This window comes from Octopus sinensis, linkage group LG1, assembly GCF_006345805.1.
Source record: "Octopus sinensis linkage group LG1, ASM634580v1, whole genome shotgun sequence".
Classification (NCBI taxonomy): Eukaryota; Metazoa; Mollusca; class Cephalopoda; order Octopoda; family Octopodidae; genus Octopus; species Octopus sinensis.
The window spans coordinates 205,998,103-206,015,416 of NC_042997.1; the positions used below are offsets into that span (position 1 = coordinate 205,998,103).

A 17,314-nucleotide genomic window follows, 5' to 3' on the forward strand; every position below is an offset into this window, starting at 1 on the left:
ACCCCATCATTTCGAAGGCTGTGGCTTAAAAAAATGGGGAAAATCCCTGAAAAAATTTCCCCCACAAATTTCTTTATAATCATAATCTATGCCGTTCGAAAGGGATTTGTATGAATTTTCATTAAAAGATACATATCTCTGTGAACATTATGAGGGAAAAAAGTCAGATTGTATGAATTTTCTGAAACTCCTCTTTCCACCCCCTCGGAAAAATTGTTTCCCATAAATCCCTGAAGCCATGACATCTAAGCGGTATTTGTAGAAAATTTTGTTAAAACGTATCCATTTTTCTGAATGTCATCAGGCAACAAAGTTGGGGGCATATGCATCTGTAGTAATGCTTTTTTATATTTATTCAATTTTTTCATTTCATATCCATTTCATTCATTGTTTGCAATGTTTTCTCTCTCATTCTCTCTGACACACACACTGCAAGGCTTACAGAAGGGCTGCTGAATTGAAATCTCTATGTTGCTTTGAGGGGAAGGGAAGGTAAAACTTGATAAACTGCTTCTCCTTCTGTTGTTGGACTACTGTGATGTTTGTTTAAAAAGGAGAGATTATGACTGTGATAAAATAATGAAAGCAATATGTGCTAAGCAAGTGAGCACTATTATACAAAGAAATAATTAGACGTAAAATATAATCATCATCATCATCATCATCGTTTAACATCCGCTTTCCATGCTAGCATGGGTTGGATGGTTCAACTGGGGTCTGGGAAGCCCGAAGGCTACACCAGGCCAGTCAGATCTGGCAGTGTTTCTACAGCTGGATGCCCTTCCTAACACCAACCACTCCGTGAGTGTAGTGGGTGCTTTTTATGTGCCACTGACACAGGTGCCAGACAAGGCTGGCGATTAGCCACACTCGGATGGTGCTTTTTACGTGCCACCGACACGGAGGCCAGGCGAGGCTGGCATGGCCATGATCGGATGGTGTTTGTTACGTGCCACCAGCACATAGGCCAGTCGATGCGGTGCTGGCTACGGCCACGTTCAGATAATTATTAGAATTGGGAATCAAATGTGAACATATTATCAAGGGGCGAGCAGAAAACCACGCGGAGGGTGGTCTTTCTGCTAATATTTAATCATAAAAATACAATAGGAGTTTTTAAACATCAAATGGGTATGGTGGTGGTGGTGGGTCCACAGAAGTGAAATAGGAATCAAAGTGCAGCCATGGTAGTAGGCCAGAAATTGGTCAATATCTATGAAGGACAGGCCATCAGGGTCAAACCCAGCAACCTCACAGTGGATACTTTGTGAGATGAATGTTTTTCTTTGTATTTGATCACCCTACAGGACAAAAACCGGGCAAAAGGTGGAGGGTTTCAGTTTGAATCAATGACCATCCAGACAGTATTTCATTATTATTATTATTATTATTATTATTATTATTATTATTATTATTATTGCTGCTGAAGACAGCCTTGTTATTGTCATATCATTGTACACTGTGCTAATGGTCCATGATAGTAGCCGTAATGATAATGTGTACCTGCCGAGACCAGAGAAGATAGAGAGGTCCCCTTTATTGGGTTAGGTCTACGACAACGGGAAGTAGGTCTCTTTTGCCTTAGAGATGGTTGCTTTTGGTTGAAACACCACAGTCCTCTTTATGAGTGAAATGCCAAATAAAAATTATCATCACAACACTGAATCCCCAAGGAAAAGCCTTTTGCGACCTGCTGTACATCCAGGTGGGCTTGGTCGTTTATTCGAATACTTCTGCAAAGTAGAGAAGAAGATGATCTCAGAATGACAAAAGGGCCATAATGGAATGTTATGGCAGAAGTGAGTCTACCAAACTAGGATACAGGATATGGAGGCATGAAATATGGATAGAGAAACATATGTTCCCTCTCTCTGAATATTGTTCTGTGAAATCCTTTGTAAATTAAAGTCTCCGTCTAACTTATGCTAACATGAAAAAGTGGGGGGATGGATGGAAGCTGCAGTCTGGGATCAAGAAAAAAAAGACCAAGATTAGAGTCATGGCATCTGGAATGTCATCTGGCATTCACTGGCAATCAAGTATTGTGGTCATGGAAGTTCTATGTTAGCAATATATAGAAATCTATTGGCAGGAAAGAGCAATGACATTCTCAGGAAAACATTAGGCGTTGACCAGTATGAAGCATCTGGTCTGCTTTGGAGGACATTCAGGCCAGGAATTAGCACAGGTAGTTTCCAGAAATTCTTGGTCTGGCTATCGAGGAGCAGCGCTGGCATAAACTCTATGGATGGGACTGGCTGAGATGCCCTCGTACAGTGTCCAAGCATTTCTGATCTGCAGAGTCATGTTGAACAGCTGTTGGCACATGTAGGAAGGATCTGGCTATGAGTTGAGTCTGTTTTGAGGATTACCCCATCACTGACCTTTAAGAAAGCAGGGCAGATGATGTTTCTCTCCCGAGAGAAAGGGCTTGTGTGGTGGACAAGGCCGAAAAAAATTAAGGAAAGACACCTTCCTCTTAAGTTAAACCCAGATCCCTTTTTTTTTTAAAGTTCCATTTGGAAAAGAAATTGAGGGTGGAGAGGGAAGGTGGCTGACTGGTAAGAATGATTAGGGTGAATGAAGCTCCTTTAGGCATACACCTGGTGAGTGGAGGGCAGCAGTGGGGTGAGGACTCGTGCCCTTCATGGTCAGGGTGATCCTGGATCTGTGGGGTTCATTGACTGGTGCTTTCTTTCCCTTCATCCGTTATGTGACCCCCCCCCACAGATTGCAAAATGTCTGAGTAATGCCCCTCACTGACGCCCCTGTGGCAAATAAAAGAAATCATCATCATCATCATCATAATTATTGCATTCTATATTAATCAGCAGGGATGTTGCCTTGATGTTTGATGGCAACAGGTCACCTCAAATCCGAAGAATCTTTCTCTATCTACATAATGGTCTGCTAGTCATAAAGCTTTTCATTGAGTACTGCCTCCTCCAAGTAATGCCTTTTGGTGATAACTCACACACACACACACACACGCACACACACACACACAAATCCTATGATGTCCACAGTTTCTGTCTTCTAAATATCAGTCACAAGGCTCTGGTCATCTTCAGGCTGTGGTAGAAGATACTTGCTCAAGGTGCTGTTGGACAGTGGGATTGAACTAAAACCAATTAATTGTACAGGGAACCTCATAATCCTCTCGGCTATCAAGCAAAGAAAGGGGCCTCTAAGTGATGACTTGATCTGCTAGAAAAGGCAGTTAAATCTTCTTCATGTACCACCTAACATCTTAAAGAAGGAAGGACACTTGGGGGTATTTATGGTCGGAATGTCTCTGACCTGGTTAGACACTTCAACGCCAATACAACCATGCCTTCCACTCTTAAATAATTACTTTATATTCTCAATTATATTTTGAAATTTCTTCTGCTATTTTGATTTTCAGATGCAGAAAATCTAGTCTGGCAAGAAGATGCAATGATTGTGTCAAATGGCCCCAAAGACATGTCTGAAGAAATGTTAATTGATTTTTTGGAAGAGAACGGGAAATTAGAAATTCTACGTGTCTTCCCTGGAAGAAAACCTGGAACTTTTCTTGTGTATTGCGAAAATGATATTGGTAAGTTTCTTCAAGTTTGATTTGTTCTGAAAAAGATTTCTTGAATTTTGTTTTGTTAATAGGATTGGTATATCTTTTGTGTTTTAAACGTTTTAGTGTAATGACTCAGGCCATGCTGGGGCACCACCCTGAAGATCTTTTTGTGTCAAAAGAATCGACCCCAGTGCTTCTAACCTTTTTAAGCGTGGTAACATTTAATCACTCTATTTTGCTGATCTGCTAAGTTACAGGAACATAAACATACTGAGACCAGTCATCAAATAGTGGCGGATAACAAACAGTCACACACACACACATACTGGGCTTCTTTCAGTTTCCATCTACCAAATTCACTCACAACGCCTCGGCCGAACTGAGGCTACAGTAGAAGATTCTCACCCAAGGTGCCACACAGTGGGACTGAACCCAGAATCCTGTGGTTGGGAAGCAAACTTCTTGGCACACAGCCTTGTCTGCACCTGTTTATATCTTTTATTTCTTCCCAGATTTTGCCTTTTGGTTTCTCACATTTATCAGGAAAGGAAGAAATTTGTCAGGAATGATGGTTATCAGGCAGGAAATCAGAAATATTAGAGATGATGTTTTATCAGTGGAACTGATTCCAGTATTTGACCGTTCCTTCAGTTTCTAAACATTGGAAAGAGGGAAAGTAAATGGAATATTTTACCATCTTTGTTTGATTGATAGAGGGAACTTGTTACAAATGTAATTTCTATCTAAACCGAAAAGAAAACTGAGTCTTTACCATGTAAATGCATATTACAGAATAATAAAACAAATATATAGTTCAATTCTAAAACAAAATCTATGTTGTGTGTCTTGGGAGGGTCATTGTGCCAATGATAAACACATGCACAGGTCTGCCTGTCTTTTACTTTTAATTATAGTTTCAATATAAAACGAATATGTTGAGTAATGATACTCTCATAATATTGAACACATCAAACTAAAATTTTCAAATCAATAAAATTCTACAAAGGACTTTCCACACAGGATTATATATTCGGTTGATGTAATTTTTTCTTTTATTCATGAAAGTAGTTTCGCTCTACAAATGGATCATCGCCCACTACTCTCAATATATGGTTCTAAAAAAGGAATATCAACACACTCAGTGAATAGATAACAGCAGTGGGGCATTTCATAATTGAAGTATGACTACAAAATGGAATATTTACCATGAAAAAACTAGGGAATGTGGATGGTTTGTCTAGAAGGACACTGAAACACTGTGAGCCATTTAACAGCAGAAGAAGAAATAAAAAATGTATTGTGGGATTGTTAAGTGAATTACTGGTGACACTAGAAGACATAAAATGAAATGTGGAAATTCATAACAGAAATGAAAATAATACTGTAGACAGGAAGAGTAAATAGGAACAAGATTGGTGTGAAACAAAAGCAAGATGTAAACCTATACTCAATTTGTGATGGTGTATAAATTGTATGCCCAGAGAGTAGTAATACGGGAAGCATTGCAAAAGAAAATGTTGAGGGAATTCCATGTTGGACATCCTGGTATTTCAAGGATGAAAACTTTAATGTATAGCTACGTGTACTGGCCAAAAATGGATAGAGTGTTATGGCGAGAATCATGACACCCCCTGTGAGAATGGACTGGTCAAACTCATATAAGTAGCAGCGTGTTTGACTGAGAGCAAGAGATGAGAAATTGCAGGAAGTTGAAAGGTGTCGTTCGTGAGTTCATGGAGTTGCAGGAAATTGTTGAGAAGTTGTTATAGTTCGTTGAGAGTTGTTTTGGATTGGTTACAGTTGTTGGCAGAGTATTTGGGAATACATCATGTGGAGACAGTTGATGTCAACTGCACTACGTGTATCACACTGTTATCAGTGCATGACACCAAGGTGTCATGTACAGAAACCATGCTACAAAATAGAGAAATTGAAAATTTAGTGTAAGGTTGCAGAGGATGTGCCCTAGCAGCAAAATTACCGACAATAAAAAGTGAACCTTGGCCAAAAGTAGATGTCCCCTGGTCAAGATTACACATTGATTTCGTTGGTCCCTGAAACGGTTCACACTACTTAGTGGTAGTAAATAGTTTCTGTAAATGGTCCGAAATTTGTAAGTGTAAAAACCCAACCTCCTCAACTACAACAAACTTTCTACATGAGCTGTTTGCGAGATTTGGCATTCCAGACACAACAGTGTCTGACAATGGAATGCAATTCATGTCTTGAATTTAAAAGTTTTGTAAAATGTTCCCCGTAGAACATGTAACTACTGTGCCATACCATCCCAGATTTAATAGATAAGCAGAATTTGATACATTCAAAAGAGGCCTAAGGAAGTTGAATAAGGAAGTCAAGGATGAGATAGTTTTACAACAATTCTTAAGAGTATACCATGTGACATCAGATCCAAACACACCAGCAGGTATGTCAGCAGTGGAGCTGATGTTTGTGAGGAAAATCAAATCAGTCTTTGACAAATTACTATCTGGCAAGAAATGGAAAATTGCAATGGAAAATACAGCAAAACATTTAACAAAATTGGTGAAGATGTATTTGTTAGGGCATATAAGATCAGAAAACAAAGTTGGGAAGATGGCTTGATTACCAAACGCATTGGAACAATGCTATACTTGCTCTAAAAGGAAGGAAAATGGTATACAAGAGACATGTGAATCAACTAAAAAAAAAGATTCGTTGAGAATGAACCCAAGAGAATGGAAGAACCAATAGAATGGTTCTATGATACTTTTCAAGTACCAATGCCACTACAAACAATTGAACCAAGATGCACAAGTATAAGGAAAAGAAAATATAGGGAGTTCCTGAAAGTGAATGCCAAATGCAAAAGAATTATAAATATGTAACTGTATGAAAAAAACTCAAAAAAGGTAGGTAGAGTGATGTAAAAATGATTGTTAATAAAAAGAAATAAAATTACATTCCCTAAGAAAGAAAAAGAAAACTTAAAAGGGGAGATGTTATGAGGACAATGGCAATAATGGAACACCCTTCCCACGTGATGAGTGGTATGTGCTAATCATTACAAATACTGTGACATCAAGCAGTTGGAATAGTCAGTCATAGATAGGCCTGTCTTTACTTGTCCAACTAACTATACAACTGTACCGGAGTGGATGTTATAACAGTCTAACATTGGTTTACAACATTTATTCAGATTGTTTTGAATTAATAATGTATTATCTCATAGCTTTGAGATTTTGATGAGCTAAATGTTAATTTTCAGAATGATGTTGTAGGGTTGGTGTGAGAGGCCAGATATGGTTTGCTTAAATGTTCAAGGATTAAACATTTCTTAATATTTTCTGGATTCTTTATATTATCAATAAGTTCATAGAAAAAAAAAGCGAGAGCAGCAAGTATATTTAACACACTGCTTCTTGCTTTGATAACTTTCAATAAATATCGGATTGAAGAAAGTGGCCAGATGGTCGAATTGTTAGCATGATGGACAAAATGCTTAGCTGCATTTCATCTGTCTTCATGCTCTGTGTTCAAATTCTGCTGAGAATAACTTTGCCTTTCGTCCTTTCATGGTTCAAGAAATAAGTACCAGTTGAATACTGGGGTCAATGCAATCAACTAACCCTTCCCTCCAAATTGCTGGCCTTGTGTCACAATTTGAAATCAAGAGACATTTAGGGATGTGCTGTGCTTGAGAGGATCCGTCAAGCCAAGTGCACCTGAGCTGGTGGCACCTAAAGAGCATCCTTTGAATGTTGGGCCTCACGGAGGCAAAGTGGCTGAGTCGTTTTCGAGTGTTAGGCCTCATAGAGGCAATGACCAAGGCTTTTGGTATTATGTCATGTTTGGGAAGATACATAAAGGCATGTTAAGGGACCCATTACACTCTCGGAGTGGTTGGCGTTAGGAAGGGTATTCAGCCATAGACAACCATACCAAATCAGACTGGAGTGAGTCTGATGCAGCCTTCCAGCATGCCAGCCCAGTCAAACCGTCCAACCCATGCCAGCATGGACAACAGCACTTAAATATCCAATGATGATATATCTTTAGAAATGGTTGGGTAGTTATATGTATTTTTAGTAAAATAGTTTTTTTTTTTTTTTGTTTTTTTTGTCTAAATAACTTCATCTCTAACTTGTCTCTGATATTGTCATGTCTTTAACCAAAGTACAATATTCTAGAATACAAGAATGAGCCCAGACGAGAAATGTTGAAATTCCCATCTCTACCTTAAAATACACACTTTTAAGGATCTGAAGACCTTTACACAGTTGCTCAGGCTGATAGAAATAGCAGGAAAGTATCCCTCCCATTACACCCTGCCTTCTTCAAAACAGAAGCTACCGTTCTAGATATTGGAATGGTCATGGCTGGATTGTCTTTCATCATAAATCTGCTCAATCAAATTTTGTTTCTTATGTTTTACACTTTATTTATCCCTAAATAGAAATACCTTTTACATTTAAGGATGAGTAAACATTTACTAAAGGACACATCATCATCATCACCATCATAATGATCAGCATCACTGTTTTAACGTCTGCTTTTCCATGCTTGCATGGGTTGGACAAAATTTGATGATGAGTTGGATTTTCTGCAGCTGGATGCCCTTCATGTTGCCAACCTTCACCTATTTCCAAGTAAGGTAATGTTTCCCCATGACCAGACATGTTTTAAGGAAGATTGGAAATGAAGGACACTGCTTGTATGACAGGGACACTCGTTTACAACAAGCAAGGAGACAGTAACATACAGACAGACAGATGGCTTCTTTCAGTCTTCGTCTACCAAATCCACTCATAAGGCTTTGGTTAACCCAAGGCTATAGTAGAATACATTTGTTCCAAGTGCTATACAGTGGGACTGAACCCAGAACCATATGGCTGGGAAGCAACCATCTTACCACACAGCCACACCTGTGCCTATATGGAGTTGTTAAATAATTGGAACTGCATTTTAATGCTAAAATCTCCAAATTTGAAGAATTCTCAAAATCATTTAAAAGTAAAATGTGTTAAAACATCAGTAAATTGACTTCAATTTGATTCTTTTACCAAAATGTATTTCCATTCACTGTATTTATTGCAGATTTTGAGGATGTTCAGAGGATGTGCCAAAACAACCCCTTAAAAGGAAATCAACTGAAAGTGGATAGAATTAAGGAAATAAACAGTGTTCAAGTGAAAAACGTTTCTTCAAATGTCAGCTCTGACAGTCTTCGAAGATATTTTGGAAACAGTAAAAGAAGTTCTGGTGGAGATATTTCTTCAGTTCTACAACAAACCTCTGATACTTATATTATAAGTTTTAAAGAGGCGTGTGGTAAGTAATTTTTCTCTCCTCTCTTTGTCTAGTCTACCTATCAGAGTCAGTTATTAGCATTGTTTTAATTCAGGTTTTGTTGGAACTCCTGGAGGCTTGCTATCCACAGCCTACGGTACCATGCTATCTCTTCTGTTCAGCCATGTAATATTTTCTTGATGATAATGGCTGTGACAAGGAGGCAGACATTTGGTAACAGCTCTACTCGGCGCTCTGTCCTCATTTCCTCTTAATATCTTCTGATACTGTCCCCAGGGCCCCAATAATAATTAGTACTATCTCCATCTTTCACTGTCAAGCACATTTAAGAGGATTGTCTACTTGTTCATCTAACTAATTGTGGGTCAAATGCATATGCAACATCAGTTATAGAGCACATGTGGTTCACCTTGTCCACAACGACCAGGTCTGGCTTGTTGTACTCAAGCGCTTGGCCCATTCTGCATTGAAAAATCCCACAAGATTTTACAGGTCTCTGACTCTGTGATACTCTGTGGTTTCTGTTTGTACCATGTTTTGCTTCTCTCTAACCCAAACTTTCCTCAGTTTCCAATGCAGCACTTTTGTAACCTCATCATGTCACCACAACTCATATTGGTTAGGGGCAAGTTGAGAGCATTCATTCACAGTAAGGGCAATGGCTTCATCAAATTATTATTATTATTATCATTATTATTGTTGTTGTTGTTGAGTGAGAGAGCAGTGCATGCCATCAAAGTGACACTGGGGTATGAATATATGAAGCCCAGTATACCCATCATGACTACCCATCTGATAAGGGTACACCAGGCTCATGCATCACAACTTGTATTGGTTAGGAGCAAGTTGAGAGGACATCCTCAACCAACAACACCACACACAACAACAACAGCAGGAGTTGCAGCAGCAGCAGCAAATACAAAGTAAATCCAGCAACATTACAAAGTAGAAAGCAATTCACTCAAAAATGCATTGAGGTTGGGGTGGGGATACACCTGCCCCACCCCTCCAAACAAAACGAAGTAAGTTTTTTTTTTCATTTCCAATATTTTCCCAACAATTCCTGCACCAGTTCTGCATAGCCCCTGCCCATTCAAAGTACCTTGGATTCCAGAACATCCCGCTGTGCTTGAGGAAACCTACTGAGTCAAGTACATGAACATCGAATAAATATCAATGGAAATAGTAGTTGTGATACCTGTGCTGGTGGCACATAAAAAGCACCATCCGAATGTGGCCAATGCCAGCACCGCCTCGACTGGCTTCTGTGCCAGTGGCACATAAAAAGCACCGTCCGAACGTGACCGATGCCAGCGCTGCCTTGGCTGGCTCCCGTGCCGGTGACACATTAAAAACACCAACCGATCGTGGCCGATGCCAGACTCCCCTGGCACGTAAAAAGCACCCACTACACTCGCGGAGTGGTTGGCATTATTAGGAAGGGCATTCAGCTGTAGAAACACTGCCAGATCAGACTGGAGCCTGGTGCATCCACTGGCTTCCCAGACCCCGGTCGAACCGTCCAACCTGTGCTAGCGTGGAAAACGGACGTTAAATGATGATGAATATTGTCATGTTCAGAATAGTCACTGTGAGTGCATGTGACTTGGGGTCACCACGGAAGCAGGGTCACCTGCTCAACAACCTCAGGGCACTGAATGTTGATGTGGTGACCATTAATGAAACCAGAATATCTGAATCATAAGACTTTCAACTCATTCACGATGACTATGAGGTGTATGCATCTCCAATTCATCTGGAAGCAAGGAGTGGAGTGGCTGTGTTGCTTTGAAAAAATCTGGATCTTGTGATACGGACCGTTTTCCTGGACCTGGAAGATAAGTCAGTGGTGCTGGATAAGATCAGCAATGAAGGACATACTGTCAGGCTTGTTGCCCGACAGGGGTGGGATGACCAGATTTCTTCAGGCATCTAGAAACTTTCCTGGAAACATCCCACTCTTTAGTGTTAGTGGGAGATTGGAATGGGATTTTAAATGTACAGTGGGACTGTGTGGGTTTAGCAGATAGGAGGGTGAAACAGCCTCACAAATCTGCTCAAATAATTTCAAATATCTGACTGGTATCAAGTGAATTTCACTGATGTGCCAGTATGGCATTGGGTCTTCCAGATCGTATCTAGATAGGGTAGAGAAGGAGATAGGGATAGTATAGGTTATCGACAATATTAAAGTAGTTGACTACACAGACCACAAATTCGGGATCTGTACAGTTGACTTCACAGACAGGGTCTCAGGTACTGGAAGCTGAACACTTCATTGCTGATGTGCAGAGATTTCAGAGTGCGGATTAGCGAATTAATTAAGTGGGTATTGCAAGGGTCAATTGCCAGCAATAAATAGTTGTTCACCCTGAAAAGGGCAGTTAGTGTAGAATTGATAACGTTTAGCAAAGGATTAGCAGTAGAAAGAAAATGAGTAGAAGCAGAGCTAGTAAAGTTAGACAAGGCTTTTAGAAAAAACATTATGACCGATGTGCTTGTAGTGAGAGTGGCGCTCAACCAATTCTACAATGCGAAACACAATTGTTGCATTGTCAGAGCTGAGGCCTATGATCTTGGACATGGAGGGACAAAAGCCATTCATTAGGCGTGAGTGGCAGAGGCATGGCATGGTAATAAATCCACAATCCGATCTTTAGCAGACCATGATAGGCAAATGATAATTGATCTGAAACAGACGTGTACGGCTTTTCAAGTGTGCTTTACTTAATTGTGCAGGAGTAGCAGTGAGCTGGGTCATGGGAAGGACTTCACTTTCTATCTCAATGGACTGCTGTGGCTCTCAGCGACAAAGGCAGAGCATTGCAAAAGGCCAATAAGTGCTTTTGAAATTCAAGAAGCAATAGCTAGCTGCACAAGAGGTAAAATTGCCTCATTTGAATGGTCTGCCCTACGAGATTTATGCTTACATGCCAACTTGTTCAGCAATCTGACCAAGGGGGATTGTATTGATAACTTTGGGCCCATAACTCTACTGAATGCAGAGTTCAAAATTGTGGCAAAGATATTAGCTATGAGGTTGGTGCTTGTCATTGGTGATCTGGTAGGGGAGGCGTAGACATGCGCCATCCTGGAATGATCCATCCATGACACCTCCACTTTATGCGATACATCACAGAGTAAGTGGGTAAAGAGTCTAGGTGAAGTCTGGTCAGTTTAGAACAATCTATAGGAGCTGGTTTCAGGTCTGTATTCAAGGATCACTGCAATGCACAGTGATATATGTTCAGTAGTCAGAGTGAGTGGTTACCTCTTAGAAACATTCAACATCATGTTCTTGGTCCACCAAAGTTGCCCTTCTCCTCCCCATTCTATATACTGACTCTCAAGTCACTTCTACATGAGCTAGAGATGTTGAGGGACATCCCACTTAACCTAGGATGTAGCAGATACATGTCAGCTCGTACTGACAATCTCAAGGTAGTGGTGACAAAAAATAAACACATTGAGATAACTGGCTCCACTCTCAGGGACTACGAGACGAGGTAGTATCGGGAACAAAAATTAACCAGAACAAGTCAGTGGGCTTGCAACTTGGCACCTGAAGAACCACGTTAATGCTGTACAGCTGCATCATTGAGTACTGGCTGGATGGACTAGTTAAATTGCTCAGAGTCTTGTTTGGACTGGACATCCAAATAGACCAAAACTAGCATAAGGTAACAAAAAGGGCGACTACTCTCATGTGGAAGTGAGCCAAGGGGAAGCTATTCCTGAAAGGTTGGGCAGAGTTGACGAATGCATGCATTGCATAGGTTATCTACAGCTGTTCTCATCCATATGGAACCCATGACCAAACCAGCACAGTCGTTTCTCTTGCACACCACATCTGATGCTTCTTATGTTCAGCCTTTCTCTCAGGGTGCTTACACTTTGTCATGTATGCACACTGACATTGCATATCCAGCGGAGCACACTGGCTTCATTACTTTCAAGCCTACATATGTCCTCAGAAGTCACAGCCCATGTTTTGCTGCCATGTAGCATGGTTGTTCACACACATACTTAATGTAGTCTACCTTCACTCTGAGAGAGAGGCCCTTTTTCACCAGCAGACGTAAGAGCTCCCTGAACTTTGCCCAGGCTATTCTTATTCTAGCAGCTACACTCTCAGAGCAACCACCCCCACTACAGACTTAGTCACCTAGACAATAGAATCTGTCAACTGCATCTAGTTTTACCCCTGGAATGTGATGAAATCTATTTTCTGTACATCTTTGAAGTTTATTGCCGTTGTGCACCTGCCACACACAAAAACTATCTTCTCAGTTAACCTTCCTTTGATATTGCTGTACCTCTTATGTGTCTATAGCTTACACTGGGTGCATCATATGAAGTTTCTATCTATGCCTTTTCTACAGATCAAGCAGGGCCATCAACCTGAAGGGATTTGTGGTTTGTCTGCCTTCCTACTTATTAAGACTTTGGTTTTAGCTTTGTTGACTCTAAGGTCCTTCGATTCTAATCCTTGTTTTCACACTTGAAACTTCTCGAGTTCTGATAGGGACTCAGCTATTAGAGCAAGGTCACCAGCATAGAGGAGCTCCCAGGGGCAGCCTCCCTTGAATTCCTCTTTTATTGCCTGGAAGACTTTGATGAATAAGATGGGGCTGAGGACTGATCCTTGGTGAACCCCTACTTCTACCCAGAATTCTTCATTATACTCCTTGCTAACCCTCACCTTACTGACAGCATCCCTGTATATGGCTTGTATGGCTCTCACCAACCACTCATCCATCCCCAGTTTACACATTGCCACCAGATAAGGGATCGGGGACCCTGTCGAAGGCTTTCTCCATGTCAACGAAAGCCAGGTACAGAGGTTTATCTTTGGCTAGGTATTTCTCCTGCAGCTGTCTTACCAGAAATATGGCATCAGTGGTGTTTCTCCCTGGCACAAACCCAAACTGCATCTCATCCAAACTGACTCTATCCCTAATTAGTTGGGCTATGAACCTCTCCATGACCTTCATTAGCTGATCCAACAGCTTGATACCTCTGTAATTATCCATATCTAATGCGTCACCTTTACCTTTGTAGCAGTTGGCTATTATGCTGCTACACCAGTCATTGGGTATAACTCCTTCATGTATCACCTGGTTGGCTATATGGATGACTAGAATATACTGCATCTCAGCAGTACTTCTTTATGGACCAGAGGATTTCCTTGTCTTCATACCCTTAATTGCTTTCTCTGTCAAGGTACTGTCAATTTGAATAGCTGGTCCCTATGTTGGGTCAGTATTTTTCCATGTCTCTCTCTTTGCAGCCTCATTAAATGCAAGTGAGCCATCATCCATGCGGACACAGTTCTCTCCTATGACATCATGATTCTCTCTCCCACACATCTTGCAGCACGAAACACTTCAAGTCTCTGGTCCTCATGGAGCAGAACATTGGCAAATTTTTTCTCATCTCTGGCTAAGTAAACTTGTCTCCTAGCTTCTCTTGTGGCAATCTGATACAGTTCCCTGCCACCAACTGACTTCCCATCCTTACATGCCTGAGTCTCTTTCCTAATGGCCTCATAAGCTACATTGTTCCACCACCATGACACCTTAGAAAGAGAGGGGACTTTACACTGTCCAAAGATCTGGTCAGTAGCCCTCAACACGTTCTGTTGGAACTTCCAGTTGTCTTCCACATAATGTGATGCTATATCCTCCTCTATTTTGTAAAAAGCTTCCAGTAATACGTCTCTAAATCTCTGTCCATTCAGATGATCCTTAAGCTTCCAGACCCTTCTTTTCTATATTGGTCATCTTCTGAGCATCTATTTAGCCCTAATCGCAAAGTCACTAACTACTAATCTATGTTGTGGTATGCATTCTTCACCTGGTAAATCTGGGCACTTATAAGCAGCCATCTTTCCTGTTTCCTGGTGAGGATGTAGTCAATCTGACTAGTGTGCCCACAGACTGGTAGATGAATGGGTGTCTGACAGGTTTCCTGAAGTTAGTATTACAGATCGTAAGGTCATTTGCATTACAGAACTCCAACAGCCTGGTTCCCTCCTCATTCCGGAAACCAAACCTGTTGCCACTGTTGTTGTTATATATATATAGTATTGAGTATTAAAGGAAGTAGTGAGTACTTAGTATGAAAGATTAAGAAAATGAGAGAGACTGAAACAACGTGTTAACGATACAAGATACTTTATTCGACTGCCGTTGTTGTACAAGTTAATTGTTTTGGCGGGAAACAAAGTGAAAGTCCTTTTATCAAGGGAGACAATGGGCGACGTTGATTGTTCATGTTTGCTGTGATGATTATATAACATCTTCCTTTTTTTTTTTTTTTTAAATTTTTTTTTTATATCATCTGTATCTACAGGGAATAATTATTCGTCGTCCACTTTTTGTTGTTTTATTATTTTGTAGTGTTGAATTCTGTAGTTGTGCTGTTTTTGTTTTTTCATGCGTGTTTGTTGACTTTGGAAATATATTTTCATAATCTAATTCTTCTGTTATGCGAACGTGTTCGTTTGTTTTAAGAATATGTTGTCTATTTCGTTTGACTGTATTACCTTCCTCTGTTATTACTAAGTATGAACGAGGTTGCTCTAGTTTTTTAATTATTTTTCCCCTTCTAAACCAATTGTTGTTAAACTTAACTCTAACCGTGTCGTGTGGTTTTAACTCTGGGAGTTCTGTTGTAATGTTTGATTTCTTCTTTTCGTGAAGCCTGATACCAATTTTGTCGTGTAGTATGTTTGGGAGATTTGTTCACAATGTTCTATTCATTATTTGATTTGCAGTTGTGGTTTTGGAATTATATTTCTATATTCTCTGAATGGCAGTACGGTTATGTCTGCTCCTGTATCTATTTTGAATGTTACATTCGAGTTGTTCACTTTTAGTTCGACCGTCCAAATGTCTTTTGGAGTCTTGAACTTTTCGATTTTGTGCACGCGGGAATTATTTGCAGTGATCATTTCGAGTACATGTGTATCGTCATCTGATTCATCGTCGGTATGTATCTCTACTTTATGTACAAATTTTCTTGATTTGCACATTTTTGCATAGTGTCCTTGTTTCTTGCATTTTTCACATGTCTTGTGAAATGCTGGGCATTTATTTCTTTTGTGATTATAACCACAATAGTGACAGTTAGTGACGTAGTGTTGACTTGGCGCTTGAAACTTCGCGGGCTTTCTGTCACTTCCGCCTTGTTCGTTTTGATGTCTGGATTGCATATGGCGGGTTATTTGAGTTTTGGCGCCTTTTCTGTCGTGTTGACTATATACCCTCGAGATTTCGTTATCTCTTGTTTCGGATGTGGCATTTAGCATCCTTGATTGGAGTCGTGTTTGCTCTGCACTCTGACCTGCTTGAATTGTTTTTTGTAGGTCTAAATTTGGTTCTCTCAATAATCTTTCTCTTAATCTCATGTCTCTGATTCCACATATCAGAATATCTTTGGTGAGACTGTCTGTGAGGTTGCCGAATTCGCACTGTTGTGCCTTTTGGCGCAACTCTACTACGTACTCATCGAATTTTTGATGTTCCGCTTGTCCACATGTGAAGAATTTGTGTCTTAGGAAAGTTATGTTTTTCCTGGGTTCACAATATGCATCGAATTTTTCGATTACTGTCTGAAGGTTCATTTCTTCGTCGGGTGAATCGAAATCCAGTGTGGAATGGATATCTCGGCCTTTAGAACCGATGCAAGTTAAAAACATTGAAGTTTTTACATTGTCTGGCTTCATGTCACTTTCTGTTGCTATCAAAAAGAGATTGAATTCTTTTTTCCACTTTTTCCATGCTGCGGCTAGATTTTCCTGATTAAAGTCTAGGTCTTTTGGATGCGGTAAATTTTCCATTTCGTCTTTGAAGTATGATTTCAACTTCTTTTTTCCTTTGGTTTCTGTATTTTGGGTTCTTTTAGTATTCTGACACCATGTTGTTGTTATATATATATAGTATTGAGTATTAAAGGAAGTAGTGAGTACTTAGTATGAAAGATTAAGAAAATGAGAGAGACTGAAACAACGTGTTAACGATACAAGATACTTTATTCGACTGCCGTTGTTGTACAAGTTAATTGTTTTGGCGGGAAACAAAGTGAAAGTCCTTTTATCAAGGGAGACAATGGGCGACGTTGATTGTTCATGTTTGTTGTGATGATTATATAACAGCCACCATGTACACCAGAGAAGCCCCCTGCATGGTATCCAACATGTCCATTGAAGCCACCAGCCACAAAGAGAAGGTCCCTGTCATTCGTTGATGAGGTAGTCTGCAAGAGTGGGTCATAAGATTGGTCTTTGTGTTCATCAGAAAGCCCCAGCTGAGGGGTATAAACCGAGACAATGGTTGCTAATCGATGCTGTAGCACTAGTCTAAGATTAAGTATTCTATCACAGACTCTGACTACCTTGATTACCTTAACAACCCATTTCTCTGCAAGGAGTATACCCATTCCCCCAACCCCATCAGTGTTCCCGACCCA

At 40.3% G+C, this 17,314-nt stretch overlaps 2 protein-coding genes and 1 long non-coding RNA gene across 4 annotated transcripts in view; 2 read left to right on the forward strand and 1 right to left on the reverse strand.

Annotated features, from left to right (window-relative positions):
* Window positions 1–17,314, forward strand: part of LOC115209613 — a 67,949-nt gene that overhangs the window by 28,160 nt on the left and 22,475 nt on the right. For both annotated transcript variants that reach the window (XM_029778061.2, XM_029778069.2), the window contains exons 3-4: window positions 3,407–3,580; window positions 8,630–8,863. In XM_029778061.2, coding sequence (XP_029633921.1) covers window positions 3,407–3,580; window positions 8,630–8,863 — 408 coding nt within the window. The remainder of the gene's footprint in view (window positions 1–3,406; window positions 3,581–8,629; window positions 8,864–17,314) is intronic.
* The window catches only part of LOC115211065 (protein mono-ADP-ribosyltransferase PARP14-like), a 554,188-nt gene that overhangs the window by 26,273 nt on the left and 510,601 nt on the right, over window positions 1–17,314 (forward strand). The gene's annotated exons all lie outside the window — the stretch shown is intronic.
* LOC118765959 lies at window positions 5,317–16,772 on the reverse strand. The gene is made up of 3 exons (XR_005001867.1): window positions 16,762–16,772; window positions 8,826–8,833; window positions 5,317–5,403 (listed from the first exon to the last, which is right to left on the reverse strand). It is a non-coding gene; the product is annotated as an uncharacterized LOC118765959 (long non-coding RNA).